General features: G+C 26.4%; 2 protein-coding genes across 2 annotated transcripts in view; both read right to left on the bottom strand.

Moving 5' to 3' along the window:
- LOC113363064 (HBS1-like protein) overlaps positions 1-14231 on the bottom strand; it is a 28370-nt gene extending 14139 nt beyond the window's left edge. Inside the window, 13 exon segments of the mRNA XM_026605551.1 lie at positions 561-744; positions 746-783; positions 853-1094; positions 1166-1349; positions 1632-1746; positions 4136-4212; positions 4371-4556; positions 4684-4759; positions 6177-6325; positions 10079-10289; positions 10842-11047; positions 13858-13973; positions 14139-14231. Of these exon segments, the coding sequence (XP_026461336.1) occupies positions 561-744; positions 746-783; positions 853-1094; positions 1166-1349; positions 1632-1746; positions 4136-4212; positions 4371-4556; positions 4684-4759; positions 6177-6325; positions 10079-10289; positions 10842-11047; positions 13858-13900 (1711 nt within the window). The 5' untranslated portion in view covers positions 13901-13973; positions 14139-14231.
- A 1591-nt stretch (positions 14232-15822) lies between these two features.
- Positions 15823-22049, bottom strand: part of LOC113363889 — an 87231-nt gene continuing 81004 nt past the window's right edge. Inside the window, exons 3-10 of the mRNA XM_026606374.1 lie at positions 19085-19205; positions 18500-18585; positions 18300-18395; positions 18146-18208; positions 17519-17602; positions 17229-17454; positions 16157-16321; positions 15823-16099 (exon numbers count right to left, since the gene is read on the bottom strand). Of these exons, the coding sequence (XP_026462159.1) occupies positions 15990-16099; positions 16157-16321; positions 17229-17454; positions 17519-17602; positions 18146-18208; positions 18300-18395; positions 18500-18585; positions 19085-19205 (951 nt within the window). The 3' untranslated portion in view covers positions 15823-15989. The remainder of the gene's footprint in view (positions 16100-16156; positions 16322-17228; positions 17455-17518; positions 17603-18145; positions 18209-18299; positions 18396-18499; positions 18586-19084; positions 19206-22049) is intronic.

Raw genomic sequence — 22049 nt, 5'->3', positions numbered from 1 at the left:
TTTCTGCTATTTATAAAGAAACGTCTCGGCCGATCGTCCCACAAAAACTGACAAACGATAGTCCTCATCGAGATACATCGAGTGGCTTTTAAATTTTTAAAACCGATCCAGCCGTTTTCGAGAAAACGTCGATTTACGGCAAAAAATCTGTTCACATACACGCACACACACACATACACACATACTTTTTCCAAATTTGGTCTCATTCGATTCAGAATGGCTTGAAACGTCGAGAAAACATAAAATTAGCAATTCGGATTTTTTTATGAAAACATAAACTTCTCCTTCGGGAAGTTAACAAGTTGCAAGTGGCATTTTGCCTTAAGGCAAGTTGCATGAACTTCTTGATTTGTATGCACAATCAACTTGATCAGGTAATAAGATGCAATAAACAAACAATGTTGAAAGAGAGATGTCTATCATAAAAAGCGTGCTGATGATTGATGAGGAACAAAAAGTGCAGGAAATTATATGCTCAGGAACAGGACACAAAAAATAGAATTTAAATTTCAATAAGTAAAGTGTGTAAGAATGAATTATGATGCCATTATTTACTATACCTGCATAAGAATTGGTAATCGGTTCACAATCATCCAGAGCAATGCTTTTAACAGTGGCAAGTTCTTTACTTGGACAAACCACAATTTTATCTCCGACACTGACAGAACCTGATTCGACTCTGCCTGCTAAACACAAAGCACTGGAACCAGTGCCCCTATAGACATCATGACAAGACATGCGGAAGGGTTTTGTCAATAGAACGTTGCGGCGTTTTAAAAGAATCTGAAAAGAAAAACCATTAATGATAATATACTTAATTGTGAACAAATTTTCATTATTCAATTATCTGACCTATAACTTGAATCAAGCTAAGTCCTTTATACCAGGAGAGCAATTTCTCATTCTTTGGTGGTTCTATAAGATTCTCACCAGTCAATCCAGAACAAGGTATAAAAGTGACATCACTTTCCCTGTAACCAGCCTGTTTCAGAAAAGTTCTCATTTTGTTAGAGATTTCTAAAAATCGTTCCTCTGACCAATCAACCATGTCCAGTTTATTGACTACTACTGCCATTTGGCTCACACCTAAAGATCTGTGGAAATAATAAATATTTATTACTTGGTTATAGAAGTCTTATTTCCTTGTTCTTATTATTATCCTTACCTAACTAGCAGTCCGTGTTCTCTGGTTTGTCCTCCTTGTTCAAAACCAGCTTCAAATTCTCCAGTGGCTGCATCCAGGACCATAACAGCTGCATCAGCTCGAGCTGCACCAGCTATCATCCTTGGAATAAAATCACGATGTCCTGGTGCATCCAAAAGGGTTATTGCCTTTTTTCTGGATTCATCTGTAAAGAATAAGAATTTTTGATCATTAGGTATTCATAAATAGAAAAATATGTTGCAGAGTGTTCTGATGTTGGACAATGATTTAGATTATTTATTTTTATACAAATTTGCTACAGATTTCTATATTTTTAGACAAATTACTTGAAAGTTATAAAAAATATTGCAAACATCTTTCAAGTGCCAAATTTGCAAAACTCATTTTATAAAAATTATATAAAAAAGTATCAAAATTCAAATTATTAATCAATTCACTAATGAATAAATTATGAATAATTTACTACCTGGCCTTAGTCTAGCAACAGCAACATCTGTTGTTACACCACGAGACCTTTCTTCAGCAGTCTCGTCCATAACCCAAGCATAATGGAAAGACTGTTTGCCAAGTTTTTTACATTCCTAATTAAATAAAAAATTATAGAATGTACACATAAAGTTAAAAATAGACAATTAGCTTCATTTAAGACATTTTCATACAAACTACAAAATTTTCAGACACTCTCAGACAAATTACAACAGACTCATACAAATTATAAAGGACTAGGTGAAATTAAAACTCACTCGGACAATCTATAACACTCACAGTCAATCTAAGACACACTCAGGCAAATTAAAGCTTTCTAAGGCAACTTACAACACTCACAGACAATCTACAACAGACTCAGACAAATTACAACACACTCAGACAAATTACAGCATTCCCAGATGATCTACCACACTCCCAGATAAATTACAACACTCCAGGACAACTTACAACCTACAATTGGGACTCACACAGACAAAATACAACATTCCAGGCAAATTACAACACTTCCGGACAAATTACAACACTCCCAGATGATCTACCACACTCCCAGATGAATTACAACACTCCTGGACAACTTACAACCTACAATTAAAACTCACACAAATAAATTATAACACATTCAGACAAATTACAACACATTCAGACAAATTACAACACACTCAGACAAATTACAACACACTCAGACAAATTACAACACACTCAAACAAATTACAATGCATTCAAACAAATTACAACACTCTCAGATAAATTACAATGCATTCATATGAATTACAATGCTTCCAGGCAAATTACAAAACTCCCGGACAAATTACAACACTCTCAAATGATCTACCGCACTCCCAGATAAATTACAACACTCCTGGACAACTTACAACCTACAATTAGAACTCATACAAATAAATTACAACAATCTCAGACAAATTACAACACTCTCAGACAAATTAAAACACTCTCATATAAATTACAACACTGTCATACAAATTACAACATTCTCATACAAATTGAAAAGCTCTCATACTGTTAACGCCTTACTCAACCCTGGTCTAATGAAATATTATTATATTTTATTACCTTCATACAGGATAGCAATAATACACCCTCTTCCCTTATTATAGAATTTTGAAATATTAAATAATCATTCCCATTGTCATGCATCCAGTCCCTAAATATATCATCATACCATTAATCCATTTTTCTAAGAATCTCTAATCGTTGAATTCCACGTACCATGGCATCACCGGTTAATACCTGATTGGTAAAAAATATAATGAGATGCCGCTTGAACCCACAAAAACAAACCAATCAGAAAAATTATATAAAATAGTAAAATCATTATAATTTAGTAATATCAAAAATTTCATCTAACTAACATCAGTCTTAAGTCAACACTCAAAGAAGTAATATCTAAAATATCATCTAACAAACATCAGTATTAATTCAAACTTCAACTAAGTAACATATCATCTATAAATCTTAATATCATATTATTTCATTTTAATATACAACAATTTAAACTACTTATCATCTTTTAATCGGTCTGAGATAGCCATTATTTAAATATATCTGGTCCTTCAAAAATATAAATAAAGTGCAAGTGTAATTTTTAATAGAGTTCAGCAGCATCTCGTTGGATCACAAACTTCTTATATATTTTTGCAATCTATCTTGTCACAACATATTTTTAGTCCATTTGAACCGGAAGGTCAAACATGATACAATCTACAACACTCCCAGACAATCTATAATAATCTCAGCCGACCTACAACACTCACATTCATTATAAAATACTTTCAGACAATCTGTAACACTCTCATATTATTTGCAACTCTGATAATCCACAAAACTCTCAGACAATTTGTAACAATCTCATACAATTTACTCAGACAATCTACAAAACTCTCAAGATCACTTACACCATTCTCATTTATTTTTATTTTTATTATTATTTGCTTATATTTTATATCAAATCATATTACGGATATTATTTTCATGTAAATTTTATCCTTTGGACTTTTATTTATTTAAATTTATGTTATTATTTATCAATATTACTTGATGTTAATAATTTAGCAGTTGTAATAATTATTGAAAATAAAAAAAAAAAAAAAAAAACTTACACCATTCTCAGACTCACAATATGACCAGATAATTTATAACACTCTCAGACAATCTACTACGCTCTCATACAATCTTTCAGACAACTCTCACCACATTCAGACAACTCACACCAAATTCAGACAACTAATACAACTTCCAGGCAATCTACATTTGCACATTCAAACAATTCCCGTTTTGTTTCTTTCTATCTAAAGTCACACTAGAAGTTGCACTTCAATTAATATAAATGATTCAGACAACTAATACAACTTCCAGACAATCTACATCAGATACAGCACATTCAAACAATTCTCGTTTTGTTTCTTTCCATCTAAAGTCACACTAGAAGTTGCACTTCAACTAAAATAAATGATTAATAATTACCTGTTCATACTTATGCATAGTTCTCTGCGAGACTTCACCAAGTGAATATAATAAATGTCCCATTAAAGTTGATTTACCTAAAATACAATTAATAAATTAAACACCATTCCTTAAATATTAAAGAATTATTTAAAATATAAAAGGTTAATTTAAACCAACTAAATACAATCCTATTAATTATTTCCTATTATTATATTATATAACAATTTTTATTAATATTAAAGGGTGGATTTACCAGCATCAACATGTCCAATGACCACAACATGTATCTGCTCCTTACTGGAGCCTCTATCTTTTTCATATTGCTCCTGGACATTAAATTTATTTTTTTCTTTATGAGCTAATTGAGATTTGATTTGATTTGAGTCTTCTAATTGAGGTGGTTGTTCGGACAGGGGTGTATTTCTACCACTATTTGTAGCTGAAAATAAAAAAATAACAGAAATAAATATAATAATGATTTCCAGTTTAGGTTGTGGCATTTTTTTTTTTCTAAATTTTATTTGTAATTGAATTTATTATTAAATTATCTTCAATCCATTACTCACTGGTAATATCACAGCCATTTTCCTTATCATCTACTGGTGATGTACTTCTTGGAGTAATTGATAAAGAACTTTTCACCTAAAACAACAAATTTAATTAAAAAAACAGTTAACATTGATAATAGAATAAATAAAATATCAGTTGATTAAAAAAAAGAGTGATTGAAAAAGAGTAAGTGGAATTCTGTCTTAAGGCAATTAAGGCATCGTGCCTTAAGGCAAATTGCTAGAACTTCCCGTACTAAAAATTATTAATTTTTTCAAAACAATTAACATTTTTGAAAAAATTTTACTTCGAAAAAATTCGATTTTGAGAAACTATAAATTTGACAAAAAATACTTTTTAAAAAAAAAATTTTTTTTGAAAAGAAAAATGTTTTCTTCATTTTGACATATTTTGGAAATTCTGAAGGTTTTTTCAAAGCAATCGTACTGCTTTCACTGCATAAAGACGAAATATCAAAGCGCGTAAGCGCCGCATTGCCGTCTAACACGTAAACATTGGTAAGGAACCCATGGGAATGTAAACAAAATTTATACTTATTGTTAAAATCTCTATAAAATATCTGATAATTTGATGTCTATATGTCTAATGATCATTTTTGACCGCCAAATGGCTCATTTTTTTACTGTTTCCTCCATATCTCCAAAGTCGTTGGACCTGCCTTTCCAAGATTTTGAACAGTTCTTCATTTAGTCAATACAAATAAATGTTTTTTGAATTATACAAATCGGTTCTCCGTTTTTATTCAATCTGAATTATTCAATCCGTTCTCTTAAAAACTGAGTTACCGTTTTCGGCACTTTTTGCCCCGTATCTTCGGAACGGCTAGACCTACCTTTACCAAAAACTAATCAGCATGTCTCCTTATCAATACGAATCGAATGTTTTTTAAATTATTCAAATCGGTTGATTCGTGTTCCCGAAATCGTCGATGAAAATTTGTATCCGCACACATACATACACACACATACACACACACACATATCCATTTTTTTCTAAGATATGCCAAAATGTTCAGAAACCTTTGAAACGTAAAAATATATAAAAATTTTCATTTTCGATTTTTTTGCGATTACTATAACTTGCCCTGCGGGAAGTTAATAAAATATCAGTTGATTAAAAAAAAGAGTGCATGTAAGGTTCACACGTGATTGAAGTAAAACTTATTTGCTACTGTACAAGATGGCATTTAAGTAAAAATAAATACATATATAATAAATTTGAATAATGTTTATTAGTAATATGGTAACACTCGTGATGCACACAATTACTAGTGTCAACCATTATACAAATTTATATAATGCTAAATTATAAATTATATATTAGCATTAAAAATATGTATAACATTTAAAATTAATAATGTAATTAAAGTCATACTTCAAATATGACATGATCGGTTTGTCATTGTAATTAGCATTTAGAAATAAACCTTCATTAGAGAAATGAAGTAATTGCTGATTAAAAAATTATATAAATATATATTATTTATTACCTGTTCTTGAGTAATAGTAGGAGCTAAAAATCCTTTAACAACATTTCCCTTCGCCTGAGTAATAACTTTTGTGACATCACCCGAGCCACGATTGGCATCCTGCAGAATTTGTTGGGAAAACTTTATGTTGACATCTGTTTCAAATTTTCCTGTAACTCATTTAGAAAATATAGAAATATTTATAAAAATAACAATCCAAATCCAGATATAAGAATATAAATATTTTTTGTTTGAGTTATCATAGAAAATAACACAATTTTTTATTTTTACTATTTTTTAATTCAAAATTCACCAGTATACATGAGTGTCAATATTATTTAAAACAATCTACAAACTAATTTTATATTAAAATTATATTCACATAGAGATCAAACGCTACGAATCATAATAAATAATGAATGTCCCAAATGTTTATTAATACTTTTTATATAAATTATAAATTAAATAACTTAATAAACTATTTTTTTCAATATTAAAATCGAAGCTACAAATACCAATATATTAAAACCAAATTTATTATGTTTACTTTATATTTAATATTTAATTATCTTTATTTATTTTTAAAAAAATACTTTATCATTTCTGAAAAACGTTAAAAAACGCTAGTTACGTATATTCTGTTATCACAAATAGAATTATTTATCAATTATTGCTAAATATTGATATAAGATGTATAATTATAACAAAAATAACAAAATAGAACGATTTATGAGTTTTCCAATAGTAGTTAGCTGTAAAAATGTAACATTCGGATTGTTGCAACTTCTACGTAAAAAATCGTAAAACTATAATAATTTTGTTTTAATTATATAGAAAGTTTAATATAGAATTATATAGAGCAATTTATGAATTTTCCAATAGTAGTTAAGCTGTAAAAATGTAACATTCGGATTGTTGCAACTTCTACGTAACAAAAACGTCACAAAAATGGGAATAGCATCGTAAAACTATAGTAATTTTGTTTTAATTATATAGAACGTTTGATTATTATCTATAATAATATTATAATAAACTAAATTAATAAAAAATATGTTTTCCAATGTTGTTCCGTTAAAGAAATGCCATAATTACGTATTACTTGTGGTCATAAATTAAACTACTTTTAATTTTTTTTTCAATAATTGATAAAAATGTATTCATTTCATTGGCTGTTAACGTAAATAAGGAACATTTGTGCCGATGCAACTTTTTCGTAACAAAAACGTCACTAAAAGTTACAAAATTGAAAAGTTACAAAAACAACAAATAAAAATGCAATAACTACGTATTACTTGTGGTCATATATTAAACTATTTTTAGATTTTTTTCAATAATTGATAAAAATGTATTTATTTAATTGGCACAAGAAGGCTGTTATGGAAAATAAAGCTAAAAATGTAACATTTGTGCCGATGCAACTTTTTCGTAACAAAAACGTCACAAAAATAAGAACAAAAAGTCGATTTTATCTATATACTTAAACGTGTAATTGAAAAGTTACAAAAACAACAAATAAAAATGCAATAACTACGTATTACTTGTGGACATAAATTAAACTATTTTAGATTTTTCTATAATAATTGATAAAAACGTATTTATTTAATTGGCAGAAGAAAGGCTGTTATGTAAAATAAAGCTAAATTGTAACATTTGTGCCGATGCAACTTTTTCGTAACAGTAACGTCACAAAAATAAGAACAAAAAGCTGAAGAAAAGTTACAAAAACAACAAATGAAAATGCAATAACTACTACGTACTACTTGTGGTCACATAAATTAAACTATTTTAGATTTTTTTTAATAATTGATAAAAACTTATTCATGTAATTGGCAGAAGAAGGCTGTTATGGAAAAATAAAGCTAAAAATGTAGCAATTGCGCCGATGCAACTTTTTCGTAACAGTAACGTCACAAAAATAAGAACAAAAAGTCGATTTTAACTATATACTTAAACGTGTAATTAAAAAGTTACAAAAACAACAAATTAGAATAACTTATGATACAATAAACATTTTGGATTGTTGCAACTTTTACAAAAATATCATAAAAACGTGATAGGTATCAGATGTTAATAGTTAAATGTCTTAAATTAATAAAAATATTAACACAAATGAAAATAACAGCAACAATATCAAATTTGGTTTGTTGTTTTATTCTTCTGAACTAAAATTTTTCTTGGTTAAAACATATCATGCACTATGATACATTGGTTCTAAAATAAATAATAATATGTACAATTAATAAAAATAAATTGTTATGCCACGAAACCGTAACATTTACGTCATAACGTTGCAAAAACGAATTTAGTGTTGTAAAAAGATACTTATTAATTTTTTTTATACTAACGACTAGTTGTTATTTCTTTACAAACTTCTGTATATTATCATCCGGCGATGGCACATCAAATTTAAAAGGCTCTATTTTATTCAAAACCTCAAACTTGTGCGGAACTTCAGGTTTATAACAACTAACATAATTCCTACATAAAATTTTACCAAAACTCGACCGCTTTTTCGTCAAATGTTTCAAATCAACATCTAAAATACTGGAAATATTCAAACAACACTCTGCAACTTCCATTTCTTTAACTTCCACTTCACAATCTACAAATTGTGGTGTAAAATTTTCATCGGACGAATCGTGTTTAGTATTATTATTTGTGTTAGTTTTTTGGATTGGTGTTGGAATGTTTTTTAAAGCAGATGTTAAATCAATGTGCCATGTTTCGAGTGCTGTTGTTTCAGATTTGGATGAAGTATCATTTTGTTTTTTGGGGGTGGATGACAAATTTAATTTTGGCACTACAAATTTCAAGTCATTTGTGGTTTGTTTAAATTAAATTTCGGTATCATAAAATTATTTGTGCCAGCGTTTTTTAAATGGAAACTTGTCAGTTCGTCCAAGGAATTAAATTCAGTCTTAACATCATTATTTACACTATTAGGAGTTTTATTTAAATTCAGGTTTAAGGGTTTAAAAACTTTTGCGCTTTTGTTTGCAGATTGCATTAAATCTTTTAAACTCATCGGTTTTTTGTTCTTAGAGCTAGTTGAAAGATCTTACCTTACAAATTTACATATAAATAAATATGTATGTAATGATCCAGATGATCCAATTTTTGAATACAATGTAGAAATTTGTTAGAGCATATCCAGAAGAACACACACGATACATGAAAACAAAAAATGAATATATTTAGTTATATTTATAAAACTATATAGCTTTTAATAAATAAATGTATTCTTATTGAATAAATTTCTTTAAATATCATTTATCACGTTTTTAGAGCTTTTATTGTTGGACAAATTGAAGATTATTTAATTTTCAACTATTTATATTTTTCATCATTAAAAGTAATAGAATGGTTTTCAGTTACAAGTGTTATAATAAATGCACATAAATCAGCTATCAAGCAGCACTAAGCTTGAAAGACTAGTCTAAAGCATACATTTTCCATTTTTTATTGTTGGACAAATTGAAGATAATTCAATTTTCAACTATTTATATTTTATATCATTAAAATTAATAGAATGGTTTTACAATCACTAGTGTTATAATAAATGCACATAAATCAGCTATCAAACAGCACTACGCTTAAAAGATTAAAAAAGTATACTGAGTCGTCCTAGAGACTTTTATTGTTGAAAAAATTATTATTCAATTTTAAACAATTTTCCCTTAGACATCATTCAAATTCATCAAAAGGTTTAAAAGTTACAAGAGAAACTAAAAGAATGTGCCTGTTTTCAAATGCATTTTTAAAATATACTTTGTTGTTCTAGAAACTTTTATAATTAGTAAAAGTTATAGATTATTTAATTATTAACAATTCTTATAATTCAAATTCATTAGACAGTTTAAAAGTTACAAGAGATATAATAAATAAATGCTCAATAATAAATAAGTATAATTTATTATTATCACCTTTATCACTGGTTCCTTTTTTACTAAAATCCTCCTTGGAGCTATTATTGCTATTCAGAGCTTCGTCAAGTGATTTTGCCAAATCAAAATCATGCTTGATAATTATTTCAACAATACTTCGCTCTGGAATAGTTTCACCGATGACATTCTTTATTTCTTCAAGACAGGAAGCTAACTTTGCCTTTTCTACTGAAGATAATTGTGGTAAATCCTAAAAAACATAAAAAAAGAGTGGGTGTGAGGTTTACAGGTGATTGAAGTAAAACTTATTTGCTACTGTACAATATTTAATAAATAATTTATAACATTTTTGAATAATGTTTATTAGTAATATGGTAACACTTGTGATGCACACATTTATTAGGTTCAACCATTATACACATTTATATAATGATAAATTATAAATTATATATTTATAATAGCATTAAAAGTATGTATAATATTTAAAAATAATAATGTCATTAAAGTCATACATCAAATATGACATGATCGGTTTGTCATTGTAATTAGCATTTAGAAATGAACCTTCATTAGAGAAATGAAGTAATTGCTGATTAATAAATTCTATAATATTCGTTCACACAGTGGATTATGTAAAACAACGCCTAAACAAATATTGTTTTTGCAACTTCACTCATCATGTAATAATTGTGTTTGAAGAACTTCATGTAATTATAATTAACATACATTCATTGACTGTTTGTATTTTTTTTCACAATAAACTTTAATCCATTATTTGTTTTAAGTTATTATTATCCCTTACCACTGAATCCCTTCGTCCAAACTCCACCTCATCTTCCTCTTCATTTTCTTCAGGGATATCTTTATCAGCATCTAGATAGCTCCCGATTCCATGCTGGACACCACTTCTGTTATTCCTGTCGTATATCCATTGTGCAGCATCACTTGGAGAAATACAGGAGTCATCTTCTACAGAATGACCATAGACATCATCGTAACCATCATACTCTAAAGAAATAGATAATAATAATAAGATAATAATAAAGATTAATTATTATTATTAATAAGAACACTAGAAATATAAAATATAACTAATATAAGTTCAAGTGATTTGTGAATTTGCACTGATAATGATAAAACTTATCCTTAACTATGTTTAAAAAGTTTTTAGTATGTAAAATATCTAAAATAAATATGATAGAAAAAAAATTATCTAAAATAAATATGATAGAAAAAAAATTATATAGCAACTATTTTAAATTAACTTGATCATGTAAAGTTCATCATTATTTTGTTATGTTTATTTTGTATTTTTTTTTGTTCTGTTTATATATATTTTACATAGTTGATTTGTTTATAAATATATATATATATATATAATATATATATATATAGATAAGATATAGATTATATATAGATATATATATATATATATAATATATACTTACTTTTATATCTACAACATTTAAACATATTCAAATTAGTAATAAATAAACAAATAGTTGTTATGAACAGGATTTTAAAATCACACTCGAGATCAATGAAAATTTCTTGCAATTTTTTTTTTACTTATATATTAACTATATTTAAATGCAAAGCACTTATACTTAAATATAAACTAAACTATAAGAAGACTTAAAACTGACTAAATGGTCTTCGAGAACTTTTACATATATATATGAAATTATTGCACAACATTCTGTAATGACATTGTATGGTTGCACAATGTTATATATATATATATATATATATATATATATATATTAAAATAATATATTATTAAAGAATAAATTTATATTTAATTCAAGTGGGTTACATGCCCTCATTTGATTTAAGTCAGAATTTGTTATGAAAATCATAGATATATAAAACTATAAATGGAATTGATTTATATTTTTAATCAAGTATTATCAAATGAAAAAAATTGAAATGTGTGAGAATAATAATAATCTCACATAATTTACAAAATCATGCTTTTCATACATACATTCCAATATTAATTATTTGTAAATATAAGTCTTGATTATTATTATAAAAAATAGTGTTTTGGTTAAAAGATTAAAGATTTTTTTTTGCTAAAGTATGTAGATTGCTTGTATTATTGCTAAAGATTAAAATATCTTGAGAAATGAAGTGAACAATTTGAAATACACGACTCCATAATTTGAAGAAGCTCAAAATGAAGACATAACAATTCTTTTAATCAAGACAAAATATTATCAATCCTTTCACAACACCTTGTATTCAATTTAATTTATCATAGCAAAATCCTGCAACTATAAATAAATAATTATATTAGAATCAAATTATGATTTAGCTTTAAATTTTCAGCATTATTTTAAAATAAACTAAAGTCGGAAGACTTATGGAATTTAATTTTAATTAGTATTTTTAATTAAAAGACTAAAGAAACTTTTCTATTGAAGTATGTAGATTGTATAGGTAATTTGCTAAGAAAATATGCTGAGAAATAAAGTATCTTGAGAAATGATGACAATAAATTGAAATACAGAAGTCCATAATTTGAAGAAGCTCAAAATGAAGACATAACAATTCTGTTTATATAGACATAATGCTTCCTTATCATAGTTATCTTCTGTTGTTATATTAAAAAGTTATGTTTCAATTTAATTTATCATACCAAAATCCTGCATCTATAAATAAATAATTTCTGTAGTAAATATATTAAGTAAGAATGTTAAATTTGAGTAGCAAGTTTTAGTAATAAATTCAAAGCATTATTTTAAAATTAACTGCTACCAGAAAAACATCATATCAATAACTAAACTGTATTTAATATTTTGGTGAAAAACTCATTATATTTATAAACACAGCACACATTAAGATATTGATAGTAAATATCGTAAAGTTATTGAATATATCTAAAGTTTGTTTACAATGTTTTTTTGCTGAATAAATTATCAAAGTAGAGTAAAGTTTCCAAAAACAAGTGATCAATTTATATGCAAAGACGCCTCAAAAGTAAAAATTGCTTGTATTAAATATTTTGGCAAAAAATTAGGAATATAATATTCATAATACAGCTCATTATGTAGATTGTGCATGCCAATATTTGAATTTTCAAAAGAATTCCTTTTAAGCATTGAATCAATCAATTCAATCAATTTTTAGGTATTATTAAGACTGAAACACAATTAAAGACTTCAATAAAATAATCACTTTATAAACATAAAGCCTCCAAATAATAATGACTTGTGTTAAATACTTTAGTAACAAAATCATCATAAGATTATAATATACACAACGCAGCTTGTAAAGCTATTGAAAAGATTGTGTTGGACACTAATTTGTGTTCCTTTCAGCAACAATGATTTTATTATGAAGTTTATTGCATTATTGAGACTAAAACACAACTAAAGCTTTAATTATGCTATAAATTTATGTCTAAAAAGTGGGAATTAGTAAAAAATCACCCAACTGACCATCCTTGTAATTCATGGACCAAACATTCCTATGTCTTGATATGTTCTTCTTTTGAAAGAATTGTTTTTAAACATAATCAATACTAAAATACCATCAAAGACATCAATGAAATAATCAATTTGTAAACATAGTGCCTCCAAATGACAATCACTTGTCTTAAATGCTTCAGTAACAAAATTATTATAAGATTATAATATATGCAACGCAGCTCGTAAAGCTATTGAAAAGATTGTGTTTGACACTAATTTGTGTTCCTTTCAGCAACAAAGATTTTGTTATTAAATTTATTGCATTATTAAAACTAAAATACAACTAAAGACTGCAATAAAACTACCAACTTACATCTAAATAAGTATAAAAATCATCCAACTCACCATCCTTGTAATTCATAGACCGAACATTCCTATGTCTCGACATGTTTCTTTTTATTAATATCTAAGTCCGAGTATTTAAATAACAATTGCCTCTCACATTTAACACGTTTTAAAATCTGAAATGAATAATAATAGTAACAAACATAATTTATATAAATATATAAATTTTAAACAAAATCTTGATCCTAACATAACCTCAAAATATTTATGTCAAGCATAATTGGTATAATACAAGTTTATTTACTATTTTATTGTTATATATGATTATTATGGATACTTACTTTATAATTTTTGTCTAATAAATAAAAATTAAACGTACAAGAACGTTTTTATCTGCATTTCAAATGCATAAAGTTGACATATGTAATTTGTGCAAATGCACTCAAAATAAATATGTGAACAATGTGAAGTTGCATAGGTTGACAACCTTGAAAAAAAACTAAAATTTTGGTGGCAAATTTGAATTTTATAAAAAAAATATGTATAATATACATGGATAAGAAAATATATATTAGTTAAATAATAGTAATAAGATGATAATGGGAATAATAAACAGGAAGGGGGGGAAATTTGTTTTTTGTGGTGCTCTCATGGACCTGCCCATGACCTGCCTTTGTGCAGACTACTATTATTGTTATCATTATTTCTAATTAGTTACCTTCCCGTTATAGTAATCGCAAAAAAGTCCAAACTAGTGGTGCATATGCATGGTGCCTTAAAGCAAATTGCTAGAACTTCCCGTACCGTAATCAAAAATTTTGGTACGGAACCCAAAAAAGTTTACAAAAAATTTGTACACATTAATAAAATCTCTATAAAATATCTAATAATTTGATGAACATATGTCCAATAAACATTTTTGACCACCAAATGACATTCTTTTAACTTATTTACATTGAGAGTCCATAACCGCTGGACCTGCCTTCCCAAAAATTTAATCAGTTCTTTACCTCGTCAATGCAAGTAAAATGTTTTTTGAATTATTAAAATCGGACGCTCCGTTCTATTAAAAACTGAGTTACCGTTTTTGGCACTTTTTGCCCCGTATCTTCAGAACGGCTAGACCTGCGTTCCCCAAAAACTAATCAGCACGTCTGAATTATTCAAATCGGTTGATTAGTGTTCCCGAAATCGTCGACGAAATTTTGTATCCGCACACACATACACATAAACACACACATATAAACACACACATACATCCACTTTTTCTAAGGTATGCCAAAATGTTCAGAAAACTCTGAAACATAATAATATAAAATAATTTCATTAAAATGGCTGCCTGCTTTGAAATGGCTGCCAAAAAATTCCTAATGGCTGCTTAAAAATTATAAATGGCTGCCAAAAAAATGTAAATGGCGGATCCTTTATTAATAAACTACTATAAAATTAAAAATCATGCATAGTATATTATTAAAAAATAAATTAATTGAACACACAAAATACATTTTAGTAAAATTTTTATTATAAAATATACACCTCATTTAATAAATTTTAAAATCCAGAGTAATAAAATCATTTGCAACAGTAAAACTTATGATAAATTTTCTTAAGTTAAAACATTTATTTTAAATCCTATATTTATAAAATTTATATTAATGTATATATAAATATTTGGTTCATTAATATGTTAATTATATATAAATCAATTGGTTTTTCTCATATAAAATTGATATACGATACATAATAAATTTTATTAAGCTAATATAATGTTATTAATATAAAATATATAAATAACGTTTAATATTATATTTAAATATATAAAAACTTAGTATTACATACTATTGACTTCAATAATCAGATCCAATTTAACTTCATCCACCCTGATCTAGGTTTGATTAATTATATAAACACATTTTTGTGTTCATGAATCCAATCAAATATTCATGCAAACAAATTTTTTGAAGAAGAATGATTTGGTTCCAATATAGTTTGGATTGTTCAAAACCCATTCACTTATAAAATATTTTATTTATAGAATCTTTTCTCTTCTATATTTACAAATCCATTTTTTAAATACTCCTTGACTTTCCTCTTCCTTGATACAAGAGCTTCCCTGGATTATCTCGATGCTATCTTTCTATTTCTAAGTTTAAATCATCTTTTGCAAATCCATTTGCAGTCAACATTAAATATTATTCGCCTTCAAAAATACTTCTTTGTTCTTCTGGTGAATGGTGCAGAAGAGGTTCTTCATCGAATCTTGGTTGATGCTGGTTAGATTTCCATTGGCAAGAGGAGATTTCTGAATAGATAAATATATATACTTTTATATATGTATAAATATATATTAGGGTTTTACCTGATGTGTTGTCACGAGCTGTATCCATATCTATATCTATATCAACATCGATTTGACTCGGATCATCTGAAACTATCACAGTTCTTTCATCAGGAAACTTAACTTTTCTAGTTTTATTCAAATTATTTCTATGTGTAGATATTGTGTTGTTATTCTTAGATTTATCTAAAAATAAGAACAAACAACATTTTTTTGTTAATAGTTAATTTCAACCCACTAAACCAGACCTTGTTGCTAACATAAAAAACATACATTACAATATAAAAATATTTTATTTTTATTCCTTATATTTTATTTATAATTCCTTTGTTTTACTAATATTATTATTATGAAATATAATTTAGAAACAAAAATAAGAAATATATAGGTAGCATAATACACGTTTCTTTTACATAACATTTTTACAATTTAGGTAACGTAATATAAATGTAACATTGCTGCAAAAAGTTTTTATCATTATTATAATCATTATTTATTGTATAATTTTTATTTATATCATGACTACTATTATTGTCAGATATTTTAACAAAAATATTAAAGAAAAAGTTTATTTTAACGTAATTTTTGGTCAATGTAACAATAACGAAACACTCACGTAGCACTTGAGCCTGAATATTCCTTATTTTCATTTTCTTATAATAATCTACAGTTTTGTAACATGGCACATTCATGTACCACAGTTTCGTAACAAATATGAAAGGTGAATTACGTAACACGATGTTACTTATTATTTACAAACAGAAATCACGTCAGTCAATTGATCCTTAAAAGTTATGAATCCTATTATCAAATTTTGAAAATAATCCTTAATGTAATTTATACAATTAAAAAAAACGATCTATCATAAAAAACGGCGAAATTTCTATATATTTATATTCTTACATTTATGTTACGTAACTGTTTCGTACATTGCATGCGGTTTCGCAAAAACTACGAAAGTGTTACGATTTTTGGTTTATTCACATTGCTTACATTTATGTGACTTAACTGTTTCGTACAATGTATACGGTTTCATAAAAACTACGTAAATGTTACAGTGTTTGGTTTAGTGGGTAGTTAATTTTAATATTACCATTACGCATTGGTTCCAATCCAATTACAGAAATATTAGTGGTTCCATGTAAGGCATTACTGTCTTGATTGATTCTATTTAAATTACAATGCTGTATATTTACATCTGTTGAATTTATTTGAGTTTCTGCGTTACTGTTATTTAAAATAATTACTGATCTGCCAGCTTGATTTGCATTTCTGGCAGCATTGTGGTGTGATAAATATTGCAGTCTTAGGGAAGGAATCTAAAAAATATTTACAATATGACATAAATTTGTTTATATATCTGCTTGTTGGTAATTCTTTTACCGAATGATCAAAATCATCACTGGCAGTGCCTCGACCAGCTTTGTATTCTTGGTATTGTGAAATCACACAGAGTAATGCATATGTCTGCAATAAAATATATATTTAATTTCAGTTAAAAATTTTAGAAATATATTTAAAATCCATACGTTTCGGGTAGCATTTAGCCTTCATTCAGTTGCAATCAATTTAACTACACAAATTAAAACTGGAAAACGGGAAATTTAAAAAGCGATGGAATCTTGTCATTTTTTAGGAAATTTTGACACGCTATTTAGGAACCACGTGTTTGTTTCATTCAGGACCGTATTGTCGAAGCGTTTGTTTATGACCCTGTCGATATACAATTTCAAAAACAACCCCTCAGCAAATCTTCTTTTAATTACGTTCTCTTCAAAATGTAAAATTTTTGGGTTGAAAAAATCTATATTATGGATTAAATTAATAATATGCTCGGTTAACATAGTCTTAAATTGTTTTGGATTTTTTGAGTTATTTTTATGTTGATGAAGATGTTTACTCAGGTTTTGACTAATTTCTCCGATATAAAAAGTTCGCAATTAGAGCAATTAATCTGATATATATATATATATATATATATATATATATATATATTATTTATGAACTCACATTTAAACACAAAACAAAGAAATCTGCTGTGTATAAAACACCTGCTATGGGATGCAAGTACACCTGTAAAATTAAATAATAATATTATTATTATTTATTATATATAAATATATTGAAAATAAATTTAGAGATTTAAATATATAATTAATCTCACCGAATCTTGAATGACCAAATAAATAAAATGACAAAACTCGAATGCAATGTCAAGAGAAACTAAATATATCCAAGGAAGAAGAAGTATTCGCATATCCTGAAAAAATAAATAAATTAATTAATATAAACATTATATTTATATATTAATATTTATTATATTATATTTATATTTTATTATTTATTAATATTTATTTTTATTACCTTATAAAGCCCAAAAAACAGTAAAATAGAAGAAATAACTCCCAAAATTGATACAACCACCAAAACTATGTGCAGGGACATTGTTGCTAAAATAAAAAAAACATAAATCACAATATAAAATTATATTATTTTTATTTCTTATATTTTATGTATATACTAATATTATTATTATAAGATATAATTTAAAAACAAAAATAAGAAATGTTGAGGTATAATACACGTTTCTTTTACATAACATTTTTACAATTTAGGTAACGTAACATAAATGTAACGCTGCTGCAAAAAGTTTTTTTATTATTATTATAATATAATCATTATTAATTGTTTTATTTTTATTATCTATTATATTATTAAATTCCACTCCTTCATTTCAATAATATTATCATTATGGGTCTGCCGAATAACTTTTTTTTTGAAAATGATATAAAAAACTACTATGTAAAGTTGAGGTAACACTAACCACGTTTCTTTTACATAACATTTTTTAATGTAAGGATAACGTAACACAAATGTAACACTTGAGCAAAATATTAGTTCCTCTGTTTATTATTATTATTATTACTATTATTATTGTTGAATACAGACCTCTAGATATTTCTTCTTCTAAAAAACTGTAACTTTCAGGAGCATCTGTTTCACCCATTAAATACAGACGTTCTTTGTGTAGAAATGCTGCCAACATACATCCCATTATGGTGAAATAAATCTATAAATAAACAATAAATATTAATATATTATAATGATTATTATAATTTTTATTTAATATATTATAATAAATAATTATATTTTTTCAAAGAATGAGATTATATCGCCAGCGAAAAAGTAAAAAAAATACAAGCAGTCAATGAATGTATGTTAATTTTTATTACATAAAGTTCTTTAAATACAATACATGATGAGTGAAGTTGCAAAAACAATATTTGTTTAGGCGTTGTTTAACATAATCCACTGTATGAACAAATATTAAAAAATAAAGATTCATTTCTAAATGCTAATTACAATGACAAACCGATCATGTCACATTTGAAGTATGACTTTATTCACATGATTGTTTTTGAATATTATACATATTTTTATAGAAACTATTATAGATTATCTATTATCAATTCTGTATATTTTAGTATAATAGTTAATTTAGTTTGCATTTACAGTTTAGAAGTTATAACAAGTTTAATATACAATTGCATAAATCTGTTGCATAAATTAAAGTAGCTGCATTTTGAATGAGCACACTGAATTAATTCACTTATGTATTTTAATTGGTTAATTTAAAGTACACCGAGTTGTTCTAGAGTTCTGTATTGTTAGAACAAATTACAGATTACTAAATTAAAAATAAATTTGTTTTGTACACCATTTATATTAATTGAATGGTTCAAAAGTTACAAGATCTACAATAAATAAATGCACTCACCAAGTTTATCTATACTACACATAGCACAAGCGGCTTAATAACTCTCTATTAATTAATTAAATTAAATCGCAGCCTCTTAATTATTTTTTACGATCAAATCAAACTGTTTGTTTTTGCCTGAAACGATATTTACAGCTCCGGAGTCATAAAATGTAAACAAAAGTCGATTGAGTAAACATTACTCGAGGGCCCCAGACATTTTATATGAAACCAATCAATCAATATAGTAAATTAATAATTGGAAAAGTAATGGCTTAAATAGACAAAATATTTATGTTTTTTTTTATAAAATTTCATATAAAATCACAAAAAAAGTTTTCGTTCTTATTTTTTCAATCACTCTACAAAGAAAACGTCGATAAAAAAACGATTTCCATACAAAAAAGTCGTAAATGTTGAAAAGCTCATCGAACTAAAATCGTAAAACGAAAAGGATCGTTATTTTCTTATCCCACAGATAGTTATCTGAGGAATAAGTGAGTTCATTTGAGAAATAAATAAAAGGATTTCTAATTCAATATACTAATAAAATAAGAAATAGAGAATAATTAAGGCTTTAAAGGATTTTTATATAACTAGTTTTTGAAGTAAAGCTTCTTTAGGCGCGACTAGTCTGTAAATCGGTACAAATGCAACGGAAGTGCGTTACGCCAGAACTGTTCGTCAATCGGTCTCGATGAGATCATTTCTATACGGGTCGATTGTGATTAGTCGTCGTGTATGTGAATAGCGATCTGTCGTTGTATGCGTACCGGCATCAACGTTGTATGCGTTCCGATATCAACAAAAAAATCGGCATAGATAAATAAACACTTTAAAGTTACATCGTAGTACAAATCTTGATTTCATGAAAAATGCCTGAATCAGAAGAATGTTTTATCCTGTTCCTTGAAAATAATAATACAAATTAAACATTTATGCCGTGTACTAAACGTAAGTTCATTGATTAGAAATACTTTCTATATTATTCGTAGTTTCTATAAATTTTGTAAGCTATTAAAATGGAAAATATTTTTTAGGCAAGACAGTTCAAAGAATGAGATTATATTGCCAGCGAAAAAGTAAAAAATAAAATAAAAGCAGTCAATGAATGTATGTTAATTTTAATTACATGAAGTTCTTCAAACACAATTATTACATGATGAGTAAAATTGTGAAAACAATATTTCTTTAGTACGATTAGTGTGTACGATTATTATAGAATTTATTAATAAACAATTACTTCATTTCTCTAATGAGGGTTAATTTCTTAATGCTAATTACAATGACAAACCGATCATGTCATATTTGAAGTATGACTTTAATTACATTATTGCTTTTCAATATTATACACATTCTTAATGCTATTATAAATATATAATTTATAATTTATCATTATATAAATATGTATAATGGTTGACGCTAACAAATGTGTGCATCACGAATATTACCATATTACTAATAAACATTATTCAAAATTGTTATATAATGTATATATTTTTACTTAAATGCCATCTTGTATACAGTAGCAAATAAGTTTTACTTCAATCGCGTGTGAACCTTACGCGCACTCATTTTTTTTCAAGTTTTTCTAAAACTAATGAAATACTGTACAAGCTTTAATAAATATATTAAAATTAAATATTTTTGTTTAAATTTTTATACAAAAGTTTAATTAGTTATGCATATGTAAATGATAGAAAATCAAATTTTCTTTCACTATATTCTGGATATATATATATATATATATATATATATATATATATATATATATATATATATATATATATATGTATACATATATGTTTTGAATATAGTTATTTCAACTTTGTATTCAAAAACAGTCTCCATAATATAAACTTGAATAAATTTGCATTAATTTTGCAACCCTTAGAGAAATTAACTGAGTTATACAGAAATTCATAGAAAATATACACATACATATACATATACATATACATATACAAATACATATACATATATATATCAAACATTTTGCTAAGAATTTTGGCAATGATTAAAATTGTTTCACATGGTCATCTCAAAAAGTTTTCTTACATTTATCCACATTATTTGTTTTTTCTTTGATTTAAGGAAAACTTTTCTCATTTTGACTTTTCTAGCATTCTTTTCATATCTAATATATACAATAAATGT

Source organism: Ctenocephalides felis, unplaced genomic scaffold, assembly GCF_003426905.1.
Source record: "Ctenocephalides felis isolate EL2017-DRISC unplaced genomic scaffold, ASM342690v1 CF-g0.4_SCAFFOLD_00845, whole genome shotgun sequence".
Taxonomy (NCBI): Eukaryota; Metazoa; Arthropoda; class Insecta; order Siphonaptera; family Pulicidae; genus Ctenocephalides; species Ctenocephalides felis.
This window is presented reverse-complemented; position numbering and strand designations above follow the sequence as displayed.